The 21,228-nt window shown below is 45.4% G+C and overlaps 1 protein-coding gene across 3 annotated transcripts in view; it reads left to right on the top strand.

The window, feature by feature from the left end:
* The window catches only part of Gefmeso (Guanine nucleotide exchange factor in mesoderm), a 44,085-nt gene extending 23,623 nt beyond the window's left edge, over positions 1–20,462 (top strand). The window contains exons 2-14 of one of the 3 annotated variants that reach the window (XM_076905555.1): positions 13,336–13,887; positions 14,802–15,013; positions 15,085–15,185; positions 15,263–15,379; positions 15,464–15,614; positions 15,675–16,013; positions 16,092–16,187; positions 16,270–16,399; positions 16,478–16,635; positions 16,720–16,824; positions 16,902–17,676; positions 17,751–17,863; positions 17,940–20,462. In XM_076905555.1, the coding sequence (XP_076761670.1) occupies positions 13,336–13,887; positions 14,802–15,013; positions 15,085–15,185; positions 15,263–15,379; positions 15,464–15,614; positions 15,675–16,013; positions 16,092–16,187; positions 16,270–16,399; positions 16,478–16,635; positions 16,720–16,824; positions 16,902–17,676; positions 17,751–17,863; positions 17,940–19,154 (4,064 nt within the window). In that variant the 3' untranslated portion in view covers positions 19,155–20,462. Of the gene's footprint in view, positions 1–13,335; positions 13,888–14,801; positions 15,014–15,084; positions 15,186–15,262; positions 15,380–15,463; positions 15,615–15,674; positions 16,014–16,091; positions 16,188–16,269; positions 16,400–16,477; positions 16,636–16,719; positions 16,825–16,901 lie in introns of all 3 variants that reach the window. The other 2 variants (XM_076905554.1, XM_076905553.1) reach the window with 2 other exon arrangements.
* The last annotated feature ends 766 nt before the right edge of the window (positions 20,463–21,228 follow it).

Genomic DNA, 21,228 nt, shown 5'->3' with positions numbered 1-21,228 from the left:
CGAGTTAATATATGGATGTTTTTTCATGGCGATCGACTCTCGCAACCCCTGCTTCGTAATATTTTTTAGGTTCGCGTAACACGGCCACTTTTGTGAACGTAATTACTGCGTTGCACAGGGACCATTACCTGTATTCCTTCTTACGTGAAAAGCTGGTTAATGGATCGAGGCTTACGCGACCGATCGGTGTTTGCCTTTGTTCGGAGTCAATCATGAGATTGGTAACCTTGACAATGGGTTTATCTCAGCTTTGCGGTATCGTGATTGTTCTCGAAGAATTTTAATGTTACGCCGTGACAGAGCGTTCCGTTGGTGACGATCGAGTCATATACGTTTCGTAATCGGGAGAAGTGATTCACGAGAAATGGCCCCCGTTATGGTGACAATGAGGCGTTGTGGTTAAGTGTCTTCAAACATGGGTTTCAACCTCATTTGTCATTCGAGACGTTTATACTTCAATAAAAGAGGGATTTATTTTTTTCTTCTCTTACTTTATTTACGGTTGCGTAAAAGTGGATCTAAAATGCTATTATACGTTCTCAAGAGAACGCGGCTATCGACGTAGCTTCCGAATAAAACATATGTAGCCATGAATCAAGTACCAGATGAACGATACTGTTGCTTAACGCGGATTATGTAAGTCGCGATCATTTATTTATCGCATAGTATTTAAATTCATTTCTATAGTCGAGCAGAAGAACATTTAAATAGCACAATGGCACCATAATGGAAACAGACGGAATTTCTAGGATAAAAGTATCGATCGCAAATAGAAAACGGTATTATTTTTCACTATGGGCGAGGGTATCGGATCGGTTTTCTCTTTGCCGCGACATTACTAGCAGCGTTCGCCTTTTAAATATAATTTTCTTTATCGGAACCCGGTGAAAGGTATGAATAAAACATAGCCGCGGAGTGCATCGACTCTCGCATCAATCTCTCACGCCAGGCCGTGGAACTTCCGTGCGGAGAATAATTGGCACGGTATGCACGGCTCGAGAGAGAGAGAAAGAGAGAAAGAGGGAGAGAGCACTCAGTTGAAAAAGAAGAATGAAAAAAGAAACTGGAAGGATGTTCGAGGAGCTGGCACACGTGAAATCTGATTTTTCGCGGCTCTCCAGCTGTTATGAATGCTGGTCAAACACCCTCAAACGAATCTACTACTTATCTCTGATACATAACGATTGGTCATTGATAACGATTCCATGGAGACTTCTACGAGCCTCTTTTTTTCGCTTTCAAACAGTATCGGATAAAATAAGATGAAGACGAAGAGCAAAGAAATTGCGTACGGAGCTTCGATTTCAAGGAAAGTGGTTTTAAAAATTCCTGGCGTACTCGCATGGTGAGGGCAATGGCCAACAGACCGATGCAACTGGCGCGCAACCCCATGAATTTTTAAACTCGCTTTCCCCAGCAACGAAGCTTCAAACGCAATTCTTCCGCTCTTCGTTTTTGTCTTATTTTTGCCCGCAGAATCAGCCCTTGAAAAATTTCGTTCAAAAATATTTGAGAAAATCCTATGCATACATAGAGTAACCCACTGCTTAGACAATATTTGAGCAACGCTAAGCCTTCTCATGACTAATTTAATAATTCTAGCACCCCGTCGCAGAACATTTTGTCCCAAGTGAGTCAAACTTGACACAGAATTAGTCATGTACCCGACACCTTCCTATTATAGCGTCGAAAACATCCCCCACTGTGTCTTTTCAGGTTCAGTCGCTCGGTTCGAACGGCAGAGCGCAAGGGGAAGCCATTAAGAGCACTAGAAGTCCCGTTAGGTTGGCATTCGCGACCAACTAGTGTTCCTCTGTTCACCAACCGCTGTCTCTCTGTGCTCCCGTCCGTAGCATTTCGCCGTGCACGGATGATTCATAAGCGGCCGCTTCTGTTGGCTCCTCTAGCGCCTCTCTTTCTGCACCCCCGGGCTCCCTCGAATTCCTCCGGCACGGTTAGAGCAAGAAAAAGCGCTTTATCGAGCTGCTGCGGCTAGAGCAGCGTAGTGAGTCACTCTCGGTGACTGGCTCGTTGTAATTCATTGCGATGATTGAACCCCCTCCGTCTCAGCTCCTGCGTCGAGTACGGGTCCATTCACAACGGGCGAACCCGGTGACCCTGGGGCCAGCTGTTTTTCTCGCCTCCACTTTCGATTGATTCGACGCTACGCTGGTGGCGCGGAATTTGTTGTTTTTTTTTCCCTTTTTACTTTCTTCTGGCTCGTCTGCGCAATCAGCTTCTGACTGGTTGGTTGACTGAGTTGTTCATTGTGATCTGCAGGCGTTTTTTGCATTGTCGCGCTCCTGTGTGGGGGAGCTCGTCTTTTTTTTCTGATTCAAAGCGATCGAGCAGCTTATCTTATTTGGGTGTTTAGTGTCTGCACGTTCCAATTAGTATCTACATTTACTGGTATAATGTAGAACAATGTGTATAGCGCGTCTACCATTGTACCACATACGTGGCGACGTGGCCAGCATAACTACTATTTTAAAATATGGAAATGTGTCTCATACCGTATGCCTTCTACTTTAACATACTTCGAGTCTACTATTATGCCATTATGGAGTCTGGAGGAGGTCTGATGAGTTCTAATGAAAACCCAGACTTCCTCGCAAGTGTAATGAGGGGAGAGAGAAAAAGGAAAATGGTACTTGCGAAAATTCGTGAATGACTGATGAAAAATTCACGTTTCTTGAGACGATTCTTGAACGCGATGATCAAATTAGATTACAATGTGAATTCAGAGTCTGGTCACGAAACCGCGAGCACAATGACGAATAGAACGCATTATTATCCGGCCTGGAATCAGAATCTTAACAAAGCAAACTTGAAGCAACTACACGTCTGTGCCGCACACGTGTACGCGGTATCGTGTACGTAAGATCGAGAGTTTGATGAAGCCCACCCTCGATCAGCCTGGAGATTGTTTCGCGGTAGATTTCGAGGAGTCGATTTCAATGGGAAGGAAAGGTACCCCGCAGCTAGTCACGTACGGGACCGCTGTTAATTGAATACCTCTCGGGGCTGACCTGTTACGCTTCTATTACCCGTGCGAATCAACCTACTTTTTATCGCTATTATGAAATCCCCGTGAAATCTGGCGAATAATTAACCTTCCGTCGTAACACCTGTCGGAAAAGAACTGCTCCGTGGAGTGACGCAACCGAACTTTTTCTTCATTTGCATAAACGTGTAATTTTTTTAGAAACACATTTCTTCGGCTATTTTTTAAGACGCACGATGTCTCCAAATTACCTTCTCAGTATTTTTTTCTATCGTTACTCGTACTCGAACGCGTCGTATCGTTTAAAATTTGGAACTCGAACGGAGTTAAGTGGTTCGAATCGAAGGAAGAGGGAACCGACGAGAGTCACGTGCGATCGATAATCTCACCGTGAAAGGGCGTGCTACGAGCCGGCTGTATAATTGCTGAGAGAGACGTAAGAGCGTGGACACGTACTCGAGACAGATTATACGATAATCGTAACACGAGTCGATCTGATAGATGACATCCTTAGCCGCCACAATTTGTTAACCTTCTCGTTACGTACAATTGCGCGATACGTTCTTTCCATTTCATGCAACCAAGTTACGCTCGTTGAATGATTAATAAGACCGATAAGAGAGGCTGCGTTGCACTGTGTCGGCACCGGACAAGATAACTTCCATCCCCTCGCCCTCCGCCGCGCCCTTTTTACCCCGTTCCCGATCCTGGTTCCGTTAATGCCCGCCTCGCTCGTCGAATTCGCTGGAATTCTCGTCGAAGCAAGGTTTCGTTTTCTTCCCACAATTTCTATCCATCTCATTCCTGTTTCCTAGATCGTAGCAAGTGGAGCGTACGGTGAATCTGTGCTTTACTCGGAATCGAAACTTCGAAGGAACCGGAAGTCTTATAGCGGTACAATCTCGTTGAATTTATTAAGCATACGACAACATACTCCGTATAGAGTTCTTATTCAGAAGCTACTTTTATAAGGATTATAAGATAGTTTACGAATGTAGAAATAGAAAACGACGTGGAGATCGAAAAATTTGCGATGGCAATAGTTAAATCGCATCGAAGATCCCGTATCTCAGCGTGACGCGGTGTATCACGCATATTGTGGACGTCACTTAACCTCGAGCGACGCTCGTCGGCATTCGGATCCGTCTATCCGAGTGGCACAGTCGCTCCATTCCCATCTTCGCCTCTCTCCACAGTGTCTACCTGTTGCTCGAGCGGCGAAGGCTGCGCCCTACCTGCTCCACGTTCGCGCGGACCACGCATCCGATCCGAAATACCATTAACTGCAGGCGTTCGTGACAACAAACCGTCCGTCGATCAGGAAGCGAAGACCGCGCGGTGCTCGATTGCGTTCATCGTCGATCAATTAAACTTCGCCAGTGGATCGTGCGCGCTCGTTCGAGATCGTTCTTCGACGGAGCCACACAGTGATCGATTCTTTTCGCTGACGGACACAGCGGTGCGTTTCATCTCCCACGATCGGAATGACAGTGAACGTGCCAGTTTGATCGTTTGGATCCTCTTCCATTTCCTCGTCTTCTGCTGCCACTTCCGGTGAGTAATCTCGCGGGGGATAATGGCGAACCGATCGCGTGCGATAAAAACCAGACGCGATCTTTGTCGCCAGCGGCTCACGGAAGTCGAATCGATCGATCGTTGGTCTTCGTTCAATTTTTTTGCGGTTCGAGTTCGTGGATATCGAACGATTAGGTGAGGATCGTGACGATCTGTTTCACTCCCGAGTGGATCAATCGAGGTTATCAGCGCAGTAGCTCGGCACGATTTTGGGTCAATTGACGTGTCAATAGAAATAAAATGTACCTTCGATGTTTATCTACCGATGATCGCGTATAAATGATATATAAATGGGATTGGATTAAGAGAATTTTGATTTTTAGTTCAGAGTTGCGGAGCAGGGTTTTAAGGTAGGGTTCCTTCGAGTAATTTGTTAGGCAAATGTGCGTCTGATTGAACAGGTTGTTGGCTCTGACGATTGAGCCTTGAAAGAGCCAATATTTACAGTCTTCTCGGTTGCTTGTAATACTACAGTTACCTCACGGCAGTAGAATTTCAACGTTACTTTCAGCTTTGTGTAATTAATATATTTTTGATTGACATTGGTAACTACGTGACTGTCGGATATATTTTTAGCAATGATTCCAATGGAATTGTTGACACTCGTATTATTACCTGCGACTTGAATGATCATATTTTTTTTTGTTTTCACGAAACGAGAACAATAATTTTCATTTCGTCGGAAGACCTCGTATCTGTTTGCGTTGTTCTTACTTATCGCGATAAAGTGATTCATTTGGAACACAGTCACAGTCTAATGGTCGCTCTTGTGGGAAGACTTGTCAGCGACATATCATTTCCGCCTAATAAAATCATTAGCATGTCTGCGCGCGTTATTTAATCTTTCCTAGATAATTTCGTAAAGTGGAAGCTTTAAAATAAACACTGACCTAATTAAAAATGAAACGAACATTCCTCTTGGTTGATATGATGACAAATAAAAATGGTTGCAATGCGGAGTTTATTGCGATTTTAGATTCTTGTTCGAAAAGAAATTTTATTCGCCGATATGCTGATGAAACAGAAGCATTCTGGTCGAAACGATGAATATCGGAGAAGACACGTAGGAGTCGCGATTTTGTACGATTATTTTTCATTAACGATAACGCTTATCTGTAGCCTGATCTATTATTCGATCGTTCAGACGCCAGTGAAATCGGGTTATCGTCGTACAAACGACGACTCGGCCGCGTTTCCACGCGATTTCTATTATCGATCGTGGATTTGCCTCCGTTACGTAAGGATAGAGAAATGGAGCAGTAAATATCACCGTCCATGTGCGATGCTTGAACTGTTTTCGGTTCCTATCGTATCTCCATGGTGTAGCTTTCGATAGATTATCGTGTATCTTCCACTTCCGGTCTTTCGACGTCGATTACGCTGTTTCTTAAGTTTTTCCTCCCGAGTGTAATCAAATTTCTTTTGAATGAAATAAAACGTTATCGCAAATGGTTTTACTACACGGCCCAAATAGAAACTGTACCATACATTATAACTTAGCTTCGGTTCATTTCGATGTACAGACGAAAATGTTAAGTCTCTGGAAAGATTTACAGCAAGAAACTCGGTATTGTGTTCTAGCGTAAAAAGGCCAGGTGCATACTTGCATTTCGTGGACCCTGCAACCCTCGGTATATTCCTCAAGCGCAACCCCTCATAAATCATTGCAACCTTTCCTACTTTCTACTCTCAGCAAGTATGCGCCGAGTATTTCGACCTGGAAACTCTCATCTTACCGCTTAATGAGAAGGCGGAAGGCTTAAAATTTATGCTGCGGTCTTTCCACTCAGCTTCTTGCCCAATTGCGCAGCGTACGTTGCGCAACAGCGTACACACTCGCACGATGCATGTAGCACTGCCAAAATCTCGACAAAGGAATCAATTCCAAAATAGAGTCACAACCAAGAGTCCAAAAACAACCATCTACGACACCTTTTATCTACAAACTACACCGAGCCACCAGTTTTACGATCACCGTTCCTCTTCGCCACGTGCTACACACTGTTCAAAGTGCAAGCTCGAGAGGAAAACCCTTCGATCACACCGTCATCTGCGCAACAGAAGAGAAAGTGTACACCTCTGACGCGGCGAGGTTGCATTATCCTGCGCGGAATGCAGGGCTTCCGGGTGCATCTCCAGGAACAGATAAGGGGTTACAAAAGGCAGTGAGGGCAGGCAGGCAGGCATGGAATTCCGGAGCAGAGTCCCACGTTGGCGCAAACGTGATCCTTGCCGCGGTTCTATACGTGACGCGAATGCGATCCGTCCTTCTCTGTCCCGGCTGCCGCCGGTTTTCTGTCTTTTCCGGCATTCCCTGCACCCTGATGCACGCTGCTCGTGCGCTACGTGAAAGGATTCGCGGTGCCCATTAGCCTCTCTCGCCTCCCTCGTCCCGAACGCGGCCGTGGGCACCGTGAAATTTGGAGACCAGCCAGCCGGGGATCAGAGGCATTCTTTCGCTTTGACGGGAAACTGAATCGGACGCGGTGCCTCTCCGTGGATCCGTTTTGCAGGGAGACGATAATAGGTTTATGGGGACGGAGGGCACGATGTTGTCTCAGCGAATTCCTCCAGCGTTTTGTGGGAATTTTGTTTTTGAGGTTCTTTGGAATTTCTTCGAGGCTCTCTTTTTCACGATTCTTCGGTGGGACGAGAGGAGTTGTTGATGGAATAATAGCTGTTAATTATTCCAGCGAATACTTTGAAGATTGCCAAGAGATGTTGAAGGGTTTGGAATCTCTACTGGAATTTTTAACTATTTTAGACGGGAGAAAGTGTGATTTACACCGTATGGATTATACACGCGCGTCATGGAGAAAGAATAACTGTTGAATTACCAGGAGGAAGGAAGCGTGGAATGATGGATGCGACGATGAATCGAAGATGAATTCGACAGGTTTCCCAAGTTGAACGGGGATTAATAAATGCGTGGATGGAAGACGCCAGACGACCGTCGACGAAGAATGCCAAGGAATTTCAATGACTCATGGAAAAAGGCTGGACGTGTTGGAGGAAGCTGCACCGTCGATGACTGCGGTTGTTACATCCTATCCGATAAAAGAAGTGTTCAGCTTGTCCAGAGAAATGAAATCCGCGTGACGACTCCTCGCTGGATCTCTGACGGAGATCTGACAAGCTGAAAATTGCAATTCCACGATCGAAAGGTTAACTTAATTGTCGGAGAGGTTTCGTTCTATTTTGCAACGAAAAGATCGCGAGGATAATTTCTTCCTGCTTTTTTCCCCCCGTTTTCCGCGGGTTACTCGATACATCGAATCGGCCGCAGCGCAAATAGAAATCGCGGCGTCATCCGAAACGTGATTTATGAAAGTAACAAGCGAAAGTGGCGGCTGGAAGTGTTAAACGTTACCGCGAATTATATCGTCGACAGTTAATGGTGTCGCGTAATCGATTCGCAGTTCAACACTCTGAGGCAATAACAGCGGGACGGGCATTAAACATCTTTTTTTACTGCCTTTCGGCGAAAGGATTAAAATTGATCGCGTCTTTTATCATCTGCAGTTGTAACCTTTAAAAATACACGTGAGGTAACAATCTAGAGTGTTAAGAGGCTATTACCCTTTCGCTGGACGAGCACTAAAAATTCATTGACTTTGATTCTAATGGACATCCGTGAAAAAACTGTTCTTGGCACCGCGACAGACGACTAAAATAACAGTAACAACAAATAGATACACAGCAATATAACAATCCAAGCCATAAGAAATTCCAGACCTCAACAATCATACCATAACAATGATATCCTCAATTTGAATTCTCTATAAAAGAAATGCTTTCATACGTACACAACCATTCAATTTCCCCTCCGAGCAACGGTCAGTCATCCTCCGCCAGCGATTTGCCAGCACCTCGAATAATCAAATGGGAAGATGGCGGGGCTAACGTGGCGCCCCGTTGCTCGACGGTAAAAATAGCGAAGCAGAGGCAGGGAAAGGGGTGTCGGGAACGACGGTTCATTGACGAAAAGCGATGGACGAGCGAGAGGGCCCGTCTGTCTCGAGTGGCACGATGCGCGCCTCCGCATGCCTGCCGCGTCGCCGTGAGTCACACGGGGACGCGTCGACGCGGTCCACGATGGACGTCGTCGCCGCGAGCAACGCAGGATGACTAACCGGTGGCCCGCGAAAATACCGACGCGACGCCTCTCGAACCGTTCTCCGCGCGGAGAACGGCCCCGTATTTTATCATTTTGCATACCGCGCGCAGCTGGTCGCGTTCTGGGTGACGTACACGGCGGTTATGACACGGTTGCGAGCGCTGCCGGGCATTGTGACACAGGCCTTGCCCGCGCTCTCAATGCCGTCTTCTGGGGATTGTATCGTGCAGTAGTCGGTTCGAGGACGTCGGTGGTTCGTTTCACCTCACTTCGGTTTCTTGCCATTTTTCTTCCTTGGTCAGCGGGGAATAAATTCGATACAGAGTGGACGAAGGTTGGATGGAAATGGAGAAGGCGTTGGATGTTTTTCTTCGATTTCATCGCTGCGATAATGCTGCGAAACCTCTTGTGTTTATAATAATGTTATAAATGAATCGACTGATTGCAAGTAAATTGGAAAAGAGATTGCGGTGGGAATCTAGTAAGTTTAAGGTATATCCTCCATGGTCACCCCAAAAATGGCGATCTCGTTCCTCCAATTAAAATCTCCGTTCCCCGTTTCTGGGGCAGACCGCAAGGTTCCTCGTGAAAGCTCGGTCCTTTTTTTCTTCTCCCCCTTCCTGCTGTCTCGTAGCTCGTGCCAAGGCGCGGATAATCGTTTCGTAACTACCGTGTAACGCCATAAATCGGCTGTGATAAACGGCGGTTACTTAATTGCCCTTTGTAGCCCCTGACGTCGCGCAACCGTCTCGTGTCCCTCGTGGAACGGGTCCCGGATTACGGCGGAATGCGGTTGCCATCAAACTTTTGCGGGGAAACGGATCGTCCCTGCGTGCTACCAGGACGAGCCGTCGTTAACGTTGATCCGCAATCACGTGACGCAATTCGTGACTGCGGAACAATTACGTTGCTTGTCTGCCGTGCTGTGTTCCTCTGCGAATTATCCGCTTACTTATTACAGGAACGCCAACGTAGTAGTCGTGGAATATTTTATTCATAAAGTGGTCGTAGAGTTAACAATATCTCTATAGCTGATTACCAATCGGTTCTGAAGCGTTCAAATAAATGCGGTAATGAATTTCTAGGCTCCTCGTGAACGTTAATGTAGGAGGCGGGGGATTTAAAATCGGAGTCAGTTTATATAAAACCATGCGTGTTATCTTGCAATTAATATCGCCTTATCAGCGAGTCGCACCAGCGCACGGCGTACGGTCTGGTTTACGACGCTCGGTTCACGTGGAAATGGAAAGTGTGCGGACGCGGTGTGGGGTTGGATCGTTAAGGTCGCTTTTGATAGATCGGCTGGTTCGTTTTTGTTTTAATCAGGAGCAAGCGGTCCGGTCGTTAGCCGAGGATTTAGATTCGAATCGGTGGTGCGCGTTCTACGGTCGCCTGTACAGGAAGTTCTTTTTTTAGCTAATCGTGGATACCTTGGCGCCAGAAATGTTCGATGACGAGCAGGAACTATGTTCCCTGTATATTTATAGGTAGGAACGCGTGATGATAAAAACGAATTGGCGTTTAATCAGGGCATATTTTTCTAATCGAGAGGGGGGGTACAAATTTCTCAAAGTTCCAGCTAATATCCGCGGAGATACCCGCGGCACGATCGCTTCATCCAGTGTCCTTAATCTCGTCCTTCGTTAGCACCCGGTTCTCCGTTCGCCAGTCGCTTCGTAAAGGAAGAAAATCAATCCGAGCTCGCAAAGACGAGAAACAGGGTCGTTCCGGGCATATCTCGAGGTGAATAACCGAGAGGAAAGCGTCTGACTGAGCGAGATGGGGCATAAAAGTGGATCGCGGTAAATCCAAACCTTACGCGAGGAGTATCATCAGGTTTATCCGCGAAATTGATCTCCTACCACCGAGATATCGGTTTATTTTATCTCGAGCAAACTTCGAAGCCAATAAAACTCATCCCAAGCGCCTTCGAATTCCTCTCGAAGGAGTAAATATAGCGGATCGACGATTGAAGGGAAAATTGGTTTGGAAAAAAAAGAAAAGAAAACGCGGAGCTTCGACGAATTTATTATTCCAAGTTCGATAAATTATTCTTGACGAGCGTGATTTAGTTATGGGAATGGTTTTCGTTAGACGTGATCGAGGACTGTTGGACCACCCTGTAGAAGCGAGTACAGTGGTCCCCGTTCACGATAAAAAGTATATAGATGTCAACGTAGCCGTTCTTTACCGTGGCAGTGAAGTTCAATGTACTTGAGCTGGCTGGTGATTTCCAACTTTTCCCACGACGCCCCATTGAAGACCAGCCAAGCGGTATACTTCTCGGACGCGCATAAACGCGCCGTTTTACATGAACGCGAATGGACAAATCGCATCCTGAAACTTGGAAAGAGCCATCGAGGAACTAATGGGAACCGAGAAAGTGGAGCATCGCTTCCTAAGCGAATTACGATCTTAAATCTCTCCAGACGATACATATTTAATGTCCCTGGGAGATGTAGTAAAAGTTTACGAACTTCGAAAGCTCCGATAACTCCGCGTACGCATTCGAGAAAGCATAAAAGTATTGGATCAAGAAGAAAAAAGGAAGGAAACACCGAAAAGGATACGTCTAGGAATCAGAAAGCATGGGATGTTAATTAAATTCCAACCGCCTCGGTGGAAAGTACGGACGAAACGGAAAATATGTAATCCGTTCCAATTTCTATTTTCAAACAATCTAATTTCAAAGATAACTCCGCACACGCGATGACTATTTCGAACGTGCCGACGGGGGGGACTATCTTCCCCATTGAAAGATCGCTTAATCAACGCTAGATCGCCGCGACCAGCCTCCCACAAATCAAGAAACGAGGTCACCGCGCAGCCGTCCCAACAAACCCACCCTCTCTGCGTTGCATCTCCTCGCGCCGGAAGTAAATCGTTTCCACTGGGCTATCGCAGCCAGCCCACCGTCCGCTTTTAATCAGCGGAAAATTAGCAACGACAAACAGTCGGACCCCAATTACCACACGATCACCGCGTTCGTTAATCACCAGACTAAACGTGCGAGATACGCGTCTCGTCGACATTAATCAGAAATTTCCATTCTGGCGACGAGAATAATATTCCAAAGGGTCGAGAATGTAAGAGCGTCGAGGTGGGACCCGCTGTACAAGCATGTCGTCGGTCTCGAGCGTGACAGCCGCGAGGAAGCTGGTGCACGCGAGGCCGAGACGAAAGTTGGTCCCGGTTCTATTATTAGCCGAGTTCCAGCCAAGTGCAACATCGCGATCAGCCCAGGAACGCATATGGCCGGCAACGAGCGAAGCGGAGCAAAGCGGAGCGGAGCGGAGTGAAAGAGACCACCGCCGTACCGATCCGCCTCTGCGACCGCTATTATTCTCTCGATTTCGTTCCTCGTTACTTCCCCGTGCCGATACGGATCGTGATTCGTACGACCGATCGCGTCGAGATGATTCGCGATCTCTATCGAGAATCGTTCCTCTGGTAAACGATCAATAGACGATGAACACCCTGTATATATATTTTGTATATTTTTCTGCGTCACACGAGACGGTGTACACTTTGGTCCTTTTAAAAGATACCACTCACGAGTTGAGTCTTGTGAAAGTTAAGGACGAGACGCGTTGGGATGGTTGCCGGGACATTTAAAGATGAAAAATGTCGCGTAAGTATAGTAGCAGAGGATGAGAGATTTTTCGTGAGAACGAGTCGAAAGAATGTTTTACGAGGGACGCGCGGAACAAGTGTGCTTTACTTTACTTCATGGACGCAAATGACCGGCAGACAAATTGGTCCATCGATAAATCGCCTGGCGCAAAAATACAGTTTGCTTACCTTGCGCGTTCTTTACGAGTCGTGTTTGCATTTATGCCCGACGCAGCTGCAAATCCCAGAAAGAATAACTTCCTCTACCCTCTGCCGTTGCGTTGCGAGCTCGTACGTTTCGCTCGACTCGTTATCACCGCGATGTTCCCCTCCACAGACTATAAGAATAAATTAAATTAAATCTCGACTGTTCATTCACGAAAAGGGCGTAAAAATATCTGGGATTACGATGCGCGTTGAAAGAAGTTAAAAACGCGGCACTTTCGCCAGCGGTACTTTCTCTCTGGATCACCCTGTAGCGTTTGAGGAGGCGCGCGAAATGCAAAAACCGCGCGCGGTTCGCGCGTAAGCGCATACAAGTTCATTGGACCAGTTGATTCACGTCTGCCCCGTGGGGAATTGGAAACCATCAGGGCCGGCCCGTTTGTTTATACGATATTGTTATGCTTCGCGCGTAGCAAAAGCACGGGCGCGTTTCTGCTCCGCAGACGCACACACGCCGGCTATACAGGCAATAAACGAAATTCCCCGTTGCACGCGCGAAATCGCGCCGTCTGGCTTCCAATAACACCGCTACTAGCCAGGCCCGATCCCTCTAGCTTTCTTTCGATCTTATCGCGTCCCGAGTGGAAGATTGTTGAAACGAGACTCTGTTTTCTAACTCCGATCATCGTGCTGAGATATTGTAACCAGGTTGCGGAATGCTCTCGAGGTTTCTCAAAGTAGACTCCACTTGGTAATAGAACCGTTGTATTCAGCAATGTTCGTTGCACGTTACTAAAATCGCATATGCTGTTTTTCAAATCGACGGAAGATTAATAAAAATTCGTATTTCCATTTGCTCCAGGGTCTACCACGGACCTGGTGCCTCAGCTGCTGGGGATGTTCGACGATCTAGCCCGCCGTGGCAATGGCAATGGCTACAGCGATCACGTGGTCCTATCGTCGACCTGCAACATACCAGCGGCGTTGCAGAAGCGTCTGAGCCTGGTGTCCCATCGTGGCTCCATATTCGGCCAGTTTCATCCGGAGTTGTCGAAAACCTCGCACGAGGACACCATGGAGGAGCACGCCGCACCTGAGGACACCGTGGACATAGTCGTGGCGGTCGATGTTACGCCTGAGAAGGAGAGCGACGTGTACCGGACGGTGGAGAACGGGCAGCAAGAGGACCGGAACGAGTGCGCCATAGAGAAGAAGCCTTATAGACGGGAAAGTAATGGATTGACGCCGCTTAGGTACAGCAGACGGTGCAGCAACGGCGGCAGACCGCTGTCCGGGAGCTCGGTGGAGTCCAGCAGCTCGTCCAGCGGATGCAGCAACCAGGGGAACGCGTGCACCATCAATCCTTATTTGGCGTCGGTCGAGTCGCTGGCAGACACTTGCGCCAGCTCTCAAGGTGAGGGCCCCGGAGTGGTCCGGCGAGGTTGCTCTGTGGGACCAGAGGACCGGTTCGAAAGGATTCTGGGGAGTTTCTTGGGCCTCTTGTGGGTTCCTAGCAAATACTAGAGATTAGGAACAGGTGGAGGTTTGATGGAACGAAGGAGGGGTTTATTGGGCTCTCTGTTTAGTCCCTAGGGAATTCTTGGGACTGGATTTGGGTAGGATTAGGTCGTGAGGTGGGGAATAACAGAAAGTTAGGAACAAAAGTTCTTATCAGCCGAGACGTTTCTTATCTCTGTTGATAGTAGCCATTCTGATGCGCAATAATCGCTGGTATATGCTTACGTTAAGTTGAGGGACATGAATAATCGATGCTATTAATAATTCAGTGGTACAAATTCATGCTTGAGAAGTAATAATTGCAAGACAAAATAGAAGCGTAGTTTTAGAAATCCCATAGTTTCTAGAAATACTGGTCGAAAGAGATTTCAAGGACTCCGACTTTCTCTCAGCTGTAGCGTAATCAACGGCAACGACAGTAATGATAGCGACGATGGCAATAAACTTCTCTCCCGGCATTCTTTGGTCATCTTTAAGGGAAACCGTTGCCACGACCTGGATAGCGAGGAAACACGCGCATCTCGACGATCTTTCATCTGTCTGATAGCACGTTACATAAAAAAAACAACCGTCCTCCGAGATGGTTATTTCACTTTCGTCGCTAGAAGCTACTTAGTACTATTCAGAACCTGTTTGAGGAGTAGGATTGTACCTGCAATGTTTGGTTCCATTGCAATTGCATACAGACCTCTGAATAGAAGTTTTTTTCTTGAAAATATTAGGAATTTCTTCTTCTAAGTCTAGTCTGTACATTTTTTAAATGCTGCAATAAATGAATTCGATCACTAAAGAATAAAATGATTGGAGCAGGTTCTGGAGACAGTGGAGTGGTGACAGTGTCGGAGAGCAATTGTCAAATAGGAAACGATCGCAGTGGACAGCGAAGAAACAGCGCAGAAGAGGACCTACTGTTTTTCAGGCCACGTTACTGCGATCCCGATAAGAATCCCGTAGAGAGGGTGTTGCTCGAAATAGTCGACACCGAGGCAATATACGTGGAGCACTTGCGGCAAGTCATCGAGGTAAACCTTGATCCCACTTTTGCCACTTTCTTGTCTAACTCGTAAATCTTAATTTTTTCCGCTCCTCTCAGGGTTACCTCATTTTTTGGAGGAACGATCCGGCATCGTTTGTGCATCAAATGCAACTGAGTGACTTGTTTAGCAATATCGAAGACATTTACGAGTTCAACAGGTAACGAAACTTTTAATTCCATCATTGCGGAGCGTCGAAATAGAAAATTCTTTGTAGCCATCGTAATCTGATTTTAGAGAGTTCCTGAAAGAGATAGAGAAGTGTAATTTGGATCCAGTTTGTGTCGCAAACACATTCATAAAACACAATTCAGGGTTCAAGGTGTATACAGAGTACTGCACCAATTATCCAAGGTAAAATTTGATTAAAGAATCCATTGGGACGATTAATTATTATTCGTGAATGGGTTGATTGGATATTAACGCAACACACTTCAGGACAGATGCTGTTCTGACGGAACTAATGCGCCAAGAAGAGACTGCTCAGGCGTTCCGAGAGAGACAAGCAGCTCTGCACCACGCGTTACCTCTTGGATCCTTCCTCCTAAAGCCTGTCCAAAGGATCCTCAAGTATCACTTACTTCTTGAGGTATGTCAGAAAGATTATTCCTTCTCAGATGGAATGTTTTATACATTCGAACATTTACAGAATTTATCAAAAGAGTACGGGGCGGAGTGTGAACAAAGAGAAAATGAGACTGAAGGCAGGAAAGCGATCGAGGAAGCACTAGCCGCTATGACTGGTATCGCAAAGCATATAAACGCGATGAAACGAAGATGCGAGCACGCGGTGCGTGTTCAAGAGATCCAGTCTCTGTTGTACGATTGGACTGGTCCGGATATAACTAGCAGCGGGGAGCTGGTAGCGGAAGGAAAATTCAGAATGCGCGGGGCGAAGGCACCCAGGCACGCTTTCCTGTTCGATCGCATGCTTTTACTTACAAAGAAGAAGGAGGATGGCCTTCTAGTCTATAAAACTCACATCCTGGTACGTTTTTCATTACTATACATGGACATCCGTTATTAATGAATATTATTTTACCTTTCCTAATTTTTGCGTTCGCAGTGTTCAAACTTAATGCTTATCGAGAGCATACCGGGAGAACCACTGAGTTTCCATGTAATTCCTTTCGATAATCCTAGGCTACAGTATACCTTACAGGTAAATAAAATTAAACGGAATTCAAGTTATCAAAAACAGCAACGATATTTTTCACAGTGATTATACTTGTCGCTTTTATCAGGCACGAAACTTGGAACAGAAGAGGGAATGGACTCTGCAGATAAAGAGGGTGATTCTGGAAAACTACAAGGCCGCTATACCTCTGCATGCTAGGCAATTAGTCTTACAGCTGGGCCAAACACAACCAGATGGTACTGTTACACCGTCAACCGTGACAATCTTTCTTCATAATCAACACCAGTAACACAGTTATTCTAATACTCTTACAGACGACGCTTTGGCAGACAGAGGGATGATGAAGAAGCAACATTCTGCTCCCCCAGAGTACTTAGAGAAACGGAAACAGGAAAAAGAGAGACGGAGGTCTGAAACAGGGATTAGGCAAAAATTCAAGAGAAGTGGCAGAAAGTCTGAGACTACAATTGAGGTTGTATGAAAAGCTCTGTCATGTATACTTTTTTCCAAATTGCCATCTTGTCGATAAGGTTTCATTGAACTCATGTTATAACAGGATTCTCCAGCATCGCCACGGAAAAATCGGAACGACGATTCCACTAGTAATGAGTCCAGAGAGCAAGGATTTAAAGTTTCGGATGGACGCGGATCGAAAGTCAAGGTATTTAAATAGGAAAATATTCAACTTCGAGTTAAGATCTCTGTAGCAGTGATTAATGTCTTCGTTATTCTGCCTAGGATCGTTTTACCGGTTGGAGAAGGAAATCGGAACCAGGTTTCCAGTCCTACGTGTCTCTGAACCAGTCCGACGAAGAGCAAAAGGCCGACACGTGCGACACAGGATCGGCTACCATCGAAACCGAACGGGCGATCATCGAGAACGATAAGCACGCGAATCCATCATCGACCGAAACCAAAGAGAACAACGAACAACAAACTCAGGCGCAGACTGTCGAGGAAATAGTCGGCCATATCCTCATGCAGAACCAGGAATTCCAAAAGCTCCTCGAGAAGCAACGAACGAACAGCACAATCAACGTCAGGCAACAGCAGCGTTTCAACAAACACATCTCCGCTGATACGTCCGACGACAGCGACTCGGAGAACATCATCTATGCCACGGACAATTCCATGAACAACAGGATATCGCGCGTTAGAACAAGCCATCGGGAACGATCCGTTAAAACTAACAACACTTGGAACGCGTTGTCCTCTTCTCGCGACCATCAACCCACTCTACAGCTACTGTATGATAATCTGAATAAAACTGAGAACAATAAATCGGCAGAAAGTAACTCGAAAAACAAAGCGAATCATGCGCAAGAGAAAAAGGCGGTGTTCGAGGCGTTCAAGAGGCAGAGTATCGTTACGGAGAGCAAGGTTATTAAAACTGCGCTTAGGATAAGGGAGAATTCGTCGTCTAGGAACGAAGAAGTAATTGGTCAGTCGCCAGTTACGAAGGAAACGGAAATACAGGTTGCAGAGGCGAATCAGAAGGTGCCAACTGTGAATGGTGAGTGTACAAATGAAGATATTCAAGGAGTTACAAAGCCTAATAAAGGTTTCGGGAATTATGACAACCTGCAGCACGTCTGGGAAGGTCTGCGAGAGGAAAAAGATTTGGATGGGAACGACAGTCCAACTCGGCCGTCTGTCTGGTTAACCAAACGGTGCGAAGGATTGCCAACGTCGCCCCAAAAGTGTGGATCCCTACCGCGTAGCTTCCAAATTCACCATAATTCCAATCAGAACGTAACGAAGTCGCGATTCTTGCAGAGGGACGGTAAGCCCATGAGCGAGAGACCGTTCACGATAGCCTCGGATAAGCCAGCGGAAATTAACCTAGAGGACATGGAGAGATACGCCTCGACGTGTCAACCGGAAGGAAGAATCGCCAAGTTTCCAACCTCTGTATCTACGTCGACGTCCACTTTCTTTTGCTCTCTGGACGACACGTTGACGGACGCCTACTCGGAGATGCACATGTCCTCCACGACAACCAATATACATCCTGATCACAAGATCTACAGGACGAACACCAGCGGGAGCGCACTATTCAAGAACGTTCTGTCCAAGGCTGGCAATCGCCTGCAAGGTTTAAGGAACACTATGAGCACGGAAACTTTAGAGTGTAGCGAGGAATTAGAGAGGACCAAGTACTTCCGTTCGTTGAGTACAGGTAAGTTACGAAAGAAGGGAAAAATGAAGCATTCCAGGGAGTCCTCGTCGGATGTGGAAGAACTCGTGGGATGTACAGCTAGAGGCAGTTCGAATTTAAGGATCCCTTCGCTCTATTACAAACAAGGAAGCTCCAGTTTAGGAGCTAGGATCGCCCAGTCCGACTACGCGGACCCAACCGTGTTGTTCTTCGACAGTAAACGACGTCAGCAGACGAACAACCAGCCCCAAGAGTCTAAACAAGAGGTGGAGGAAGAGGAAGAGAAGGAGGACGAAGAAAGTGTAGAGAATCGAGAGAGCGAGACAGATAGTTTCTATGAAAAATCGTTCGAGATGATCGAGAACTACGTAGACACAGACGTGGACGACGCGTTTCGGGATAGTGCAATATTTAGCGACATCGAGGAGATCCTGGTGGCCAAATCGCTTTCGAGTCAACCCTCCGAGGACTACGCGCCCCTGAAGAGCAAAGTGGCGCCACCTGTACCTCTAAAGAAACGAATAGAGTCGTTCACGACAGGAAATTCGGGACACAATGTCGCTGCGCCGAGATGCAAGCCCAGCGTTGCCCAGAAGCCTGATTACTTGAAAGTTAAGACAGTTTTTTTGAAAGGACAGCAAGAATTAGATAGTAAAGTTACGGGGAAGACCCCTGTGCCTGAGTGTGGAGCGTATCAATGTCTTAAGAGCAGTTCGCGGGACAGTTGTGTGCAGAACAGTGGTGAAGAGAAGGATGACGTATCTGCGGGACAGAGCCAAGCGGGCTGGGTGAGGAAAATAGTTGGTCAGCTGCAGGGCCATGTGGAGACGTAATTTATGCCAATGAAAGTGTACAAATCATGTAATTGGAGCCTTGAACACGGGAATTTCACGTTTGTCGGTATTCTTAATCCTCTTCTTTTTGTTCTTGAGATGGGTAGTATTATTTTTTTCAGTTTGGAGTATACTTTACATACTTGAGATTGCGAGACGAAAGGGACGTAAGGAAGATGTGTTTCGAAAGGGTTAAGCAATTATTGTCCAGATCAGTAACACTTGCAAGGGTAACGAACAACGAGCTAAGTCTACCTTCAGTTTGAGCGGACCCAGCCGAGGTACAATCTCTGAGATTATATTTTATTATAGTACAATGGAACGATTGAAATGTACGAAAAGCAGAATGAGCGTAAGAAGTACACTGATCTGGACGAAACTCAGATACGTTTACGGAAGACATAATATGTACATAATGAACTGTTTCGAGGAAAAGTTGTCCGTTTTATTTTAATACTAACATTGATGTTTAACGAAGACTTAAAGTAATACTGTGTTATTGTTATGTGCACGTTACGTTTCCCTACGATACTATCTGTGCCTTCTGTATAGTATTCCTCGCGCGAACATGAAGTTCTAGTGTTGAAGCGCGCGTGCATTGTACAACAAATGAAACAAATACTGCCGTATGATTTTTTCATATCATGTAAACTAGCGGTAAAAAGAGAAGAGAACGTTGTAAGTGATACTTTCTATTATCGTATATCGTATTTAATCCGTGTCATATAGATATAAATTTCATGCTAATAATACAGGGTAATTTGAGAGAACTTGAATGGAACTTTTAAACCTTTGGTAATTTAAATATTTATATAAAATTTATACCTTCAGCGGTAATATCGTTTACGGTATAAATAAATTGTTACGAATTGAAAATTTTAACCGCCCTGTATTGTTACGGATTTTTAAAAAGAGAATATCGCATATTTTAACGTCGTTTTATCAAGTTACTGTAAATGAATACGCATGTCGACTGGTTTATCCTAAGCATCGGTGTATTTGCATTAACTCGTTAGGATCGAGACGTCGTTATTTTATTAATCAACAATAAACGGGTTCGCATGAGTACTAAGAGCAACGCCATTCTTTTTTTATTCTTTTATTTCTTATTTATTCGCAGAACCTAACGGGTTAAGTATCGTTTGATTAAATTAAAGAAGCATATTGAGACAGAACACGCGATATATTTAACGTTAGACGATAATAAATTCATTGCTATACTCGTGCGAGTGAGTTGGCATGATTTATTTGCAATCACGCTATAGGAAGAATTTAGTTTCTTTGCAATAAATCAACTTAATTATTCTCGATCACTGTTTTCTTTTTTTCTCTGACGAAAATTGTTATTCATTCATTTGATCAGGCACAGATATTACTTTGGTCACAGATCACCCCACCATGAGTGGTCGTAAGGTAGATCTGAAGGTTCAGGTCCCAAAAGTAAATCCAAATATTACTTCAGGTAGGTTTTATTACGAGAAATGTCTATTTACAAGAGGTTTCGTCGCTAGTCGAGTTTACAGATACAAGAGTAAATGATACATAATGTTCATAAATTAGCGTTGCAATACTGTATCTATATATATTAAAAAAAAAAGGAGCAGAAGAAAAGAGAAAAAATAATGACTAAAAGGGATGAAAAGCTTAAAGATCTGAAAAAAAAGATTGTTCTCATTATACACATTATATACAACTGTAGTAACTATATAATACACTTTTAATCGTTTAGTATTGTTCCGAATTAGGGTCTGCTCTTCTCTATACAGAAGAATCTTTTCTCTTTTTAAATCTCCTGTTAATTTCGATTACGAATATAAATATAAAGAATAAATTAAGACTCGTACTCTCGTTTACAAGAGTTTCTGCGATCGATGTTGTACACAGAGAAATGATCTCTATGATCGTATCACGAAAATGGATCTTGTATTGCGATACAAGACAAAGGTAGTGCGTTAGTATAATCCCTTCATAACATGAAAATCTGAAGTTTTCATTTTCAGTTACAGGATTGTCATAAGTCAAATGATTAAATCAATGCTGTCCAAGCTAAGCTTCTAAGTCTAACCCTTGGAAC

The sequence above is a fragment of the Xylocopa sonorina genome, chromosome 12 (genome assembly GCF_050948175.1).
Source record: "Xylocopa sonorina isolate GNS202 chromosome 12, iyXylSono1_principal, whole genome shotgun sequence".
Taxonomy (NCBI): Eukaryota; Metazoa; Arthropoda; class Insecta; order Hymenoptera; family Apidae; genus Xylocopa; species Xylocopa sonorina.
This window is presented reverse-complemented; position numbering and strand designations above follow the sequence as displayed.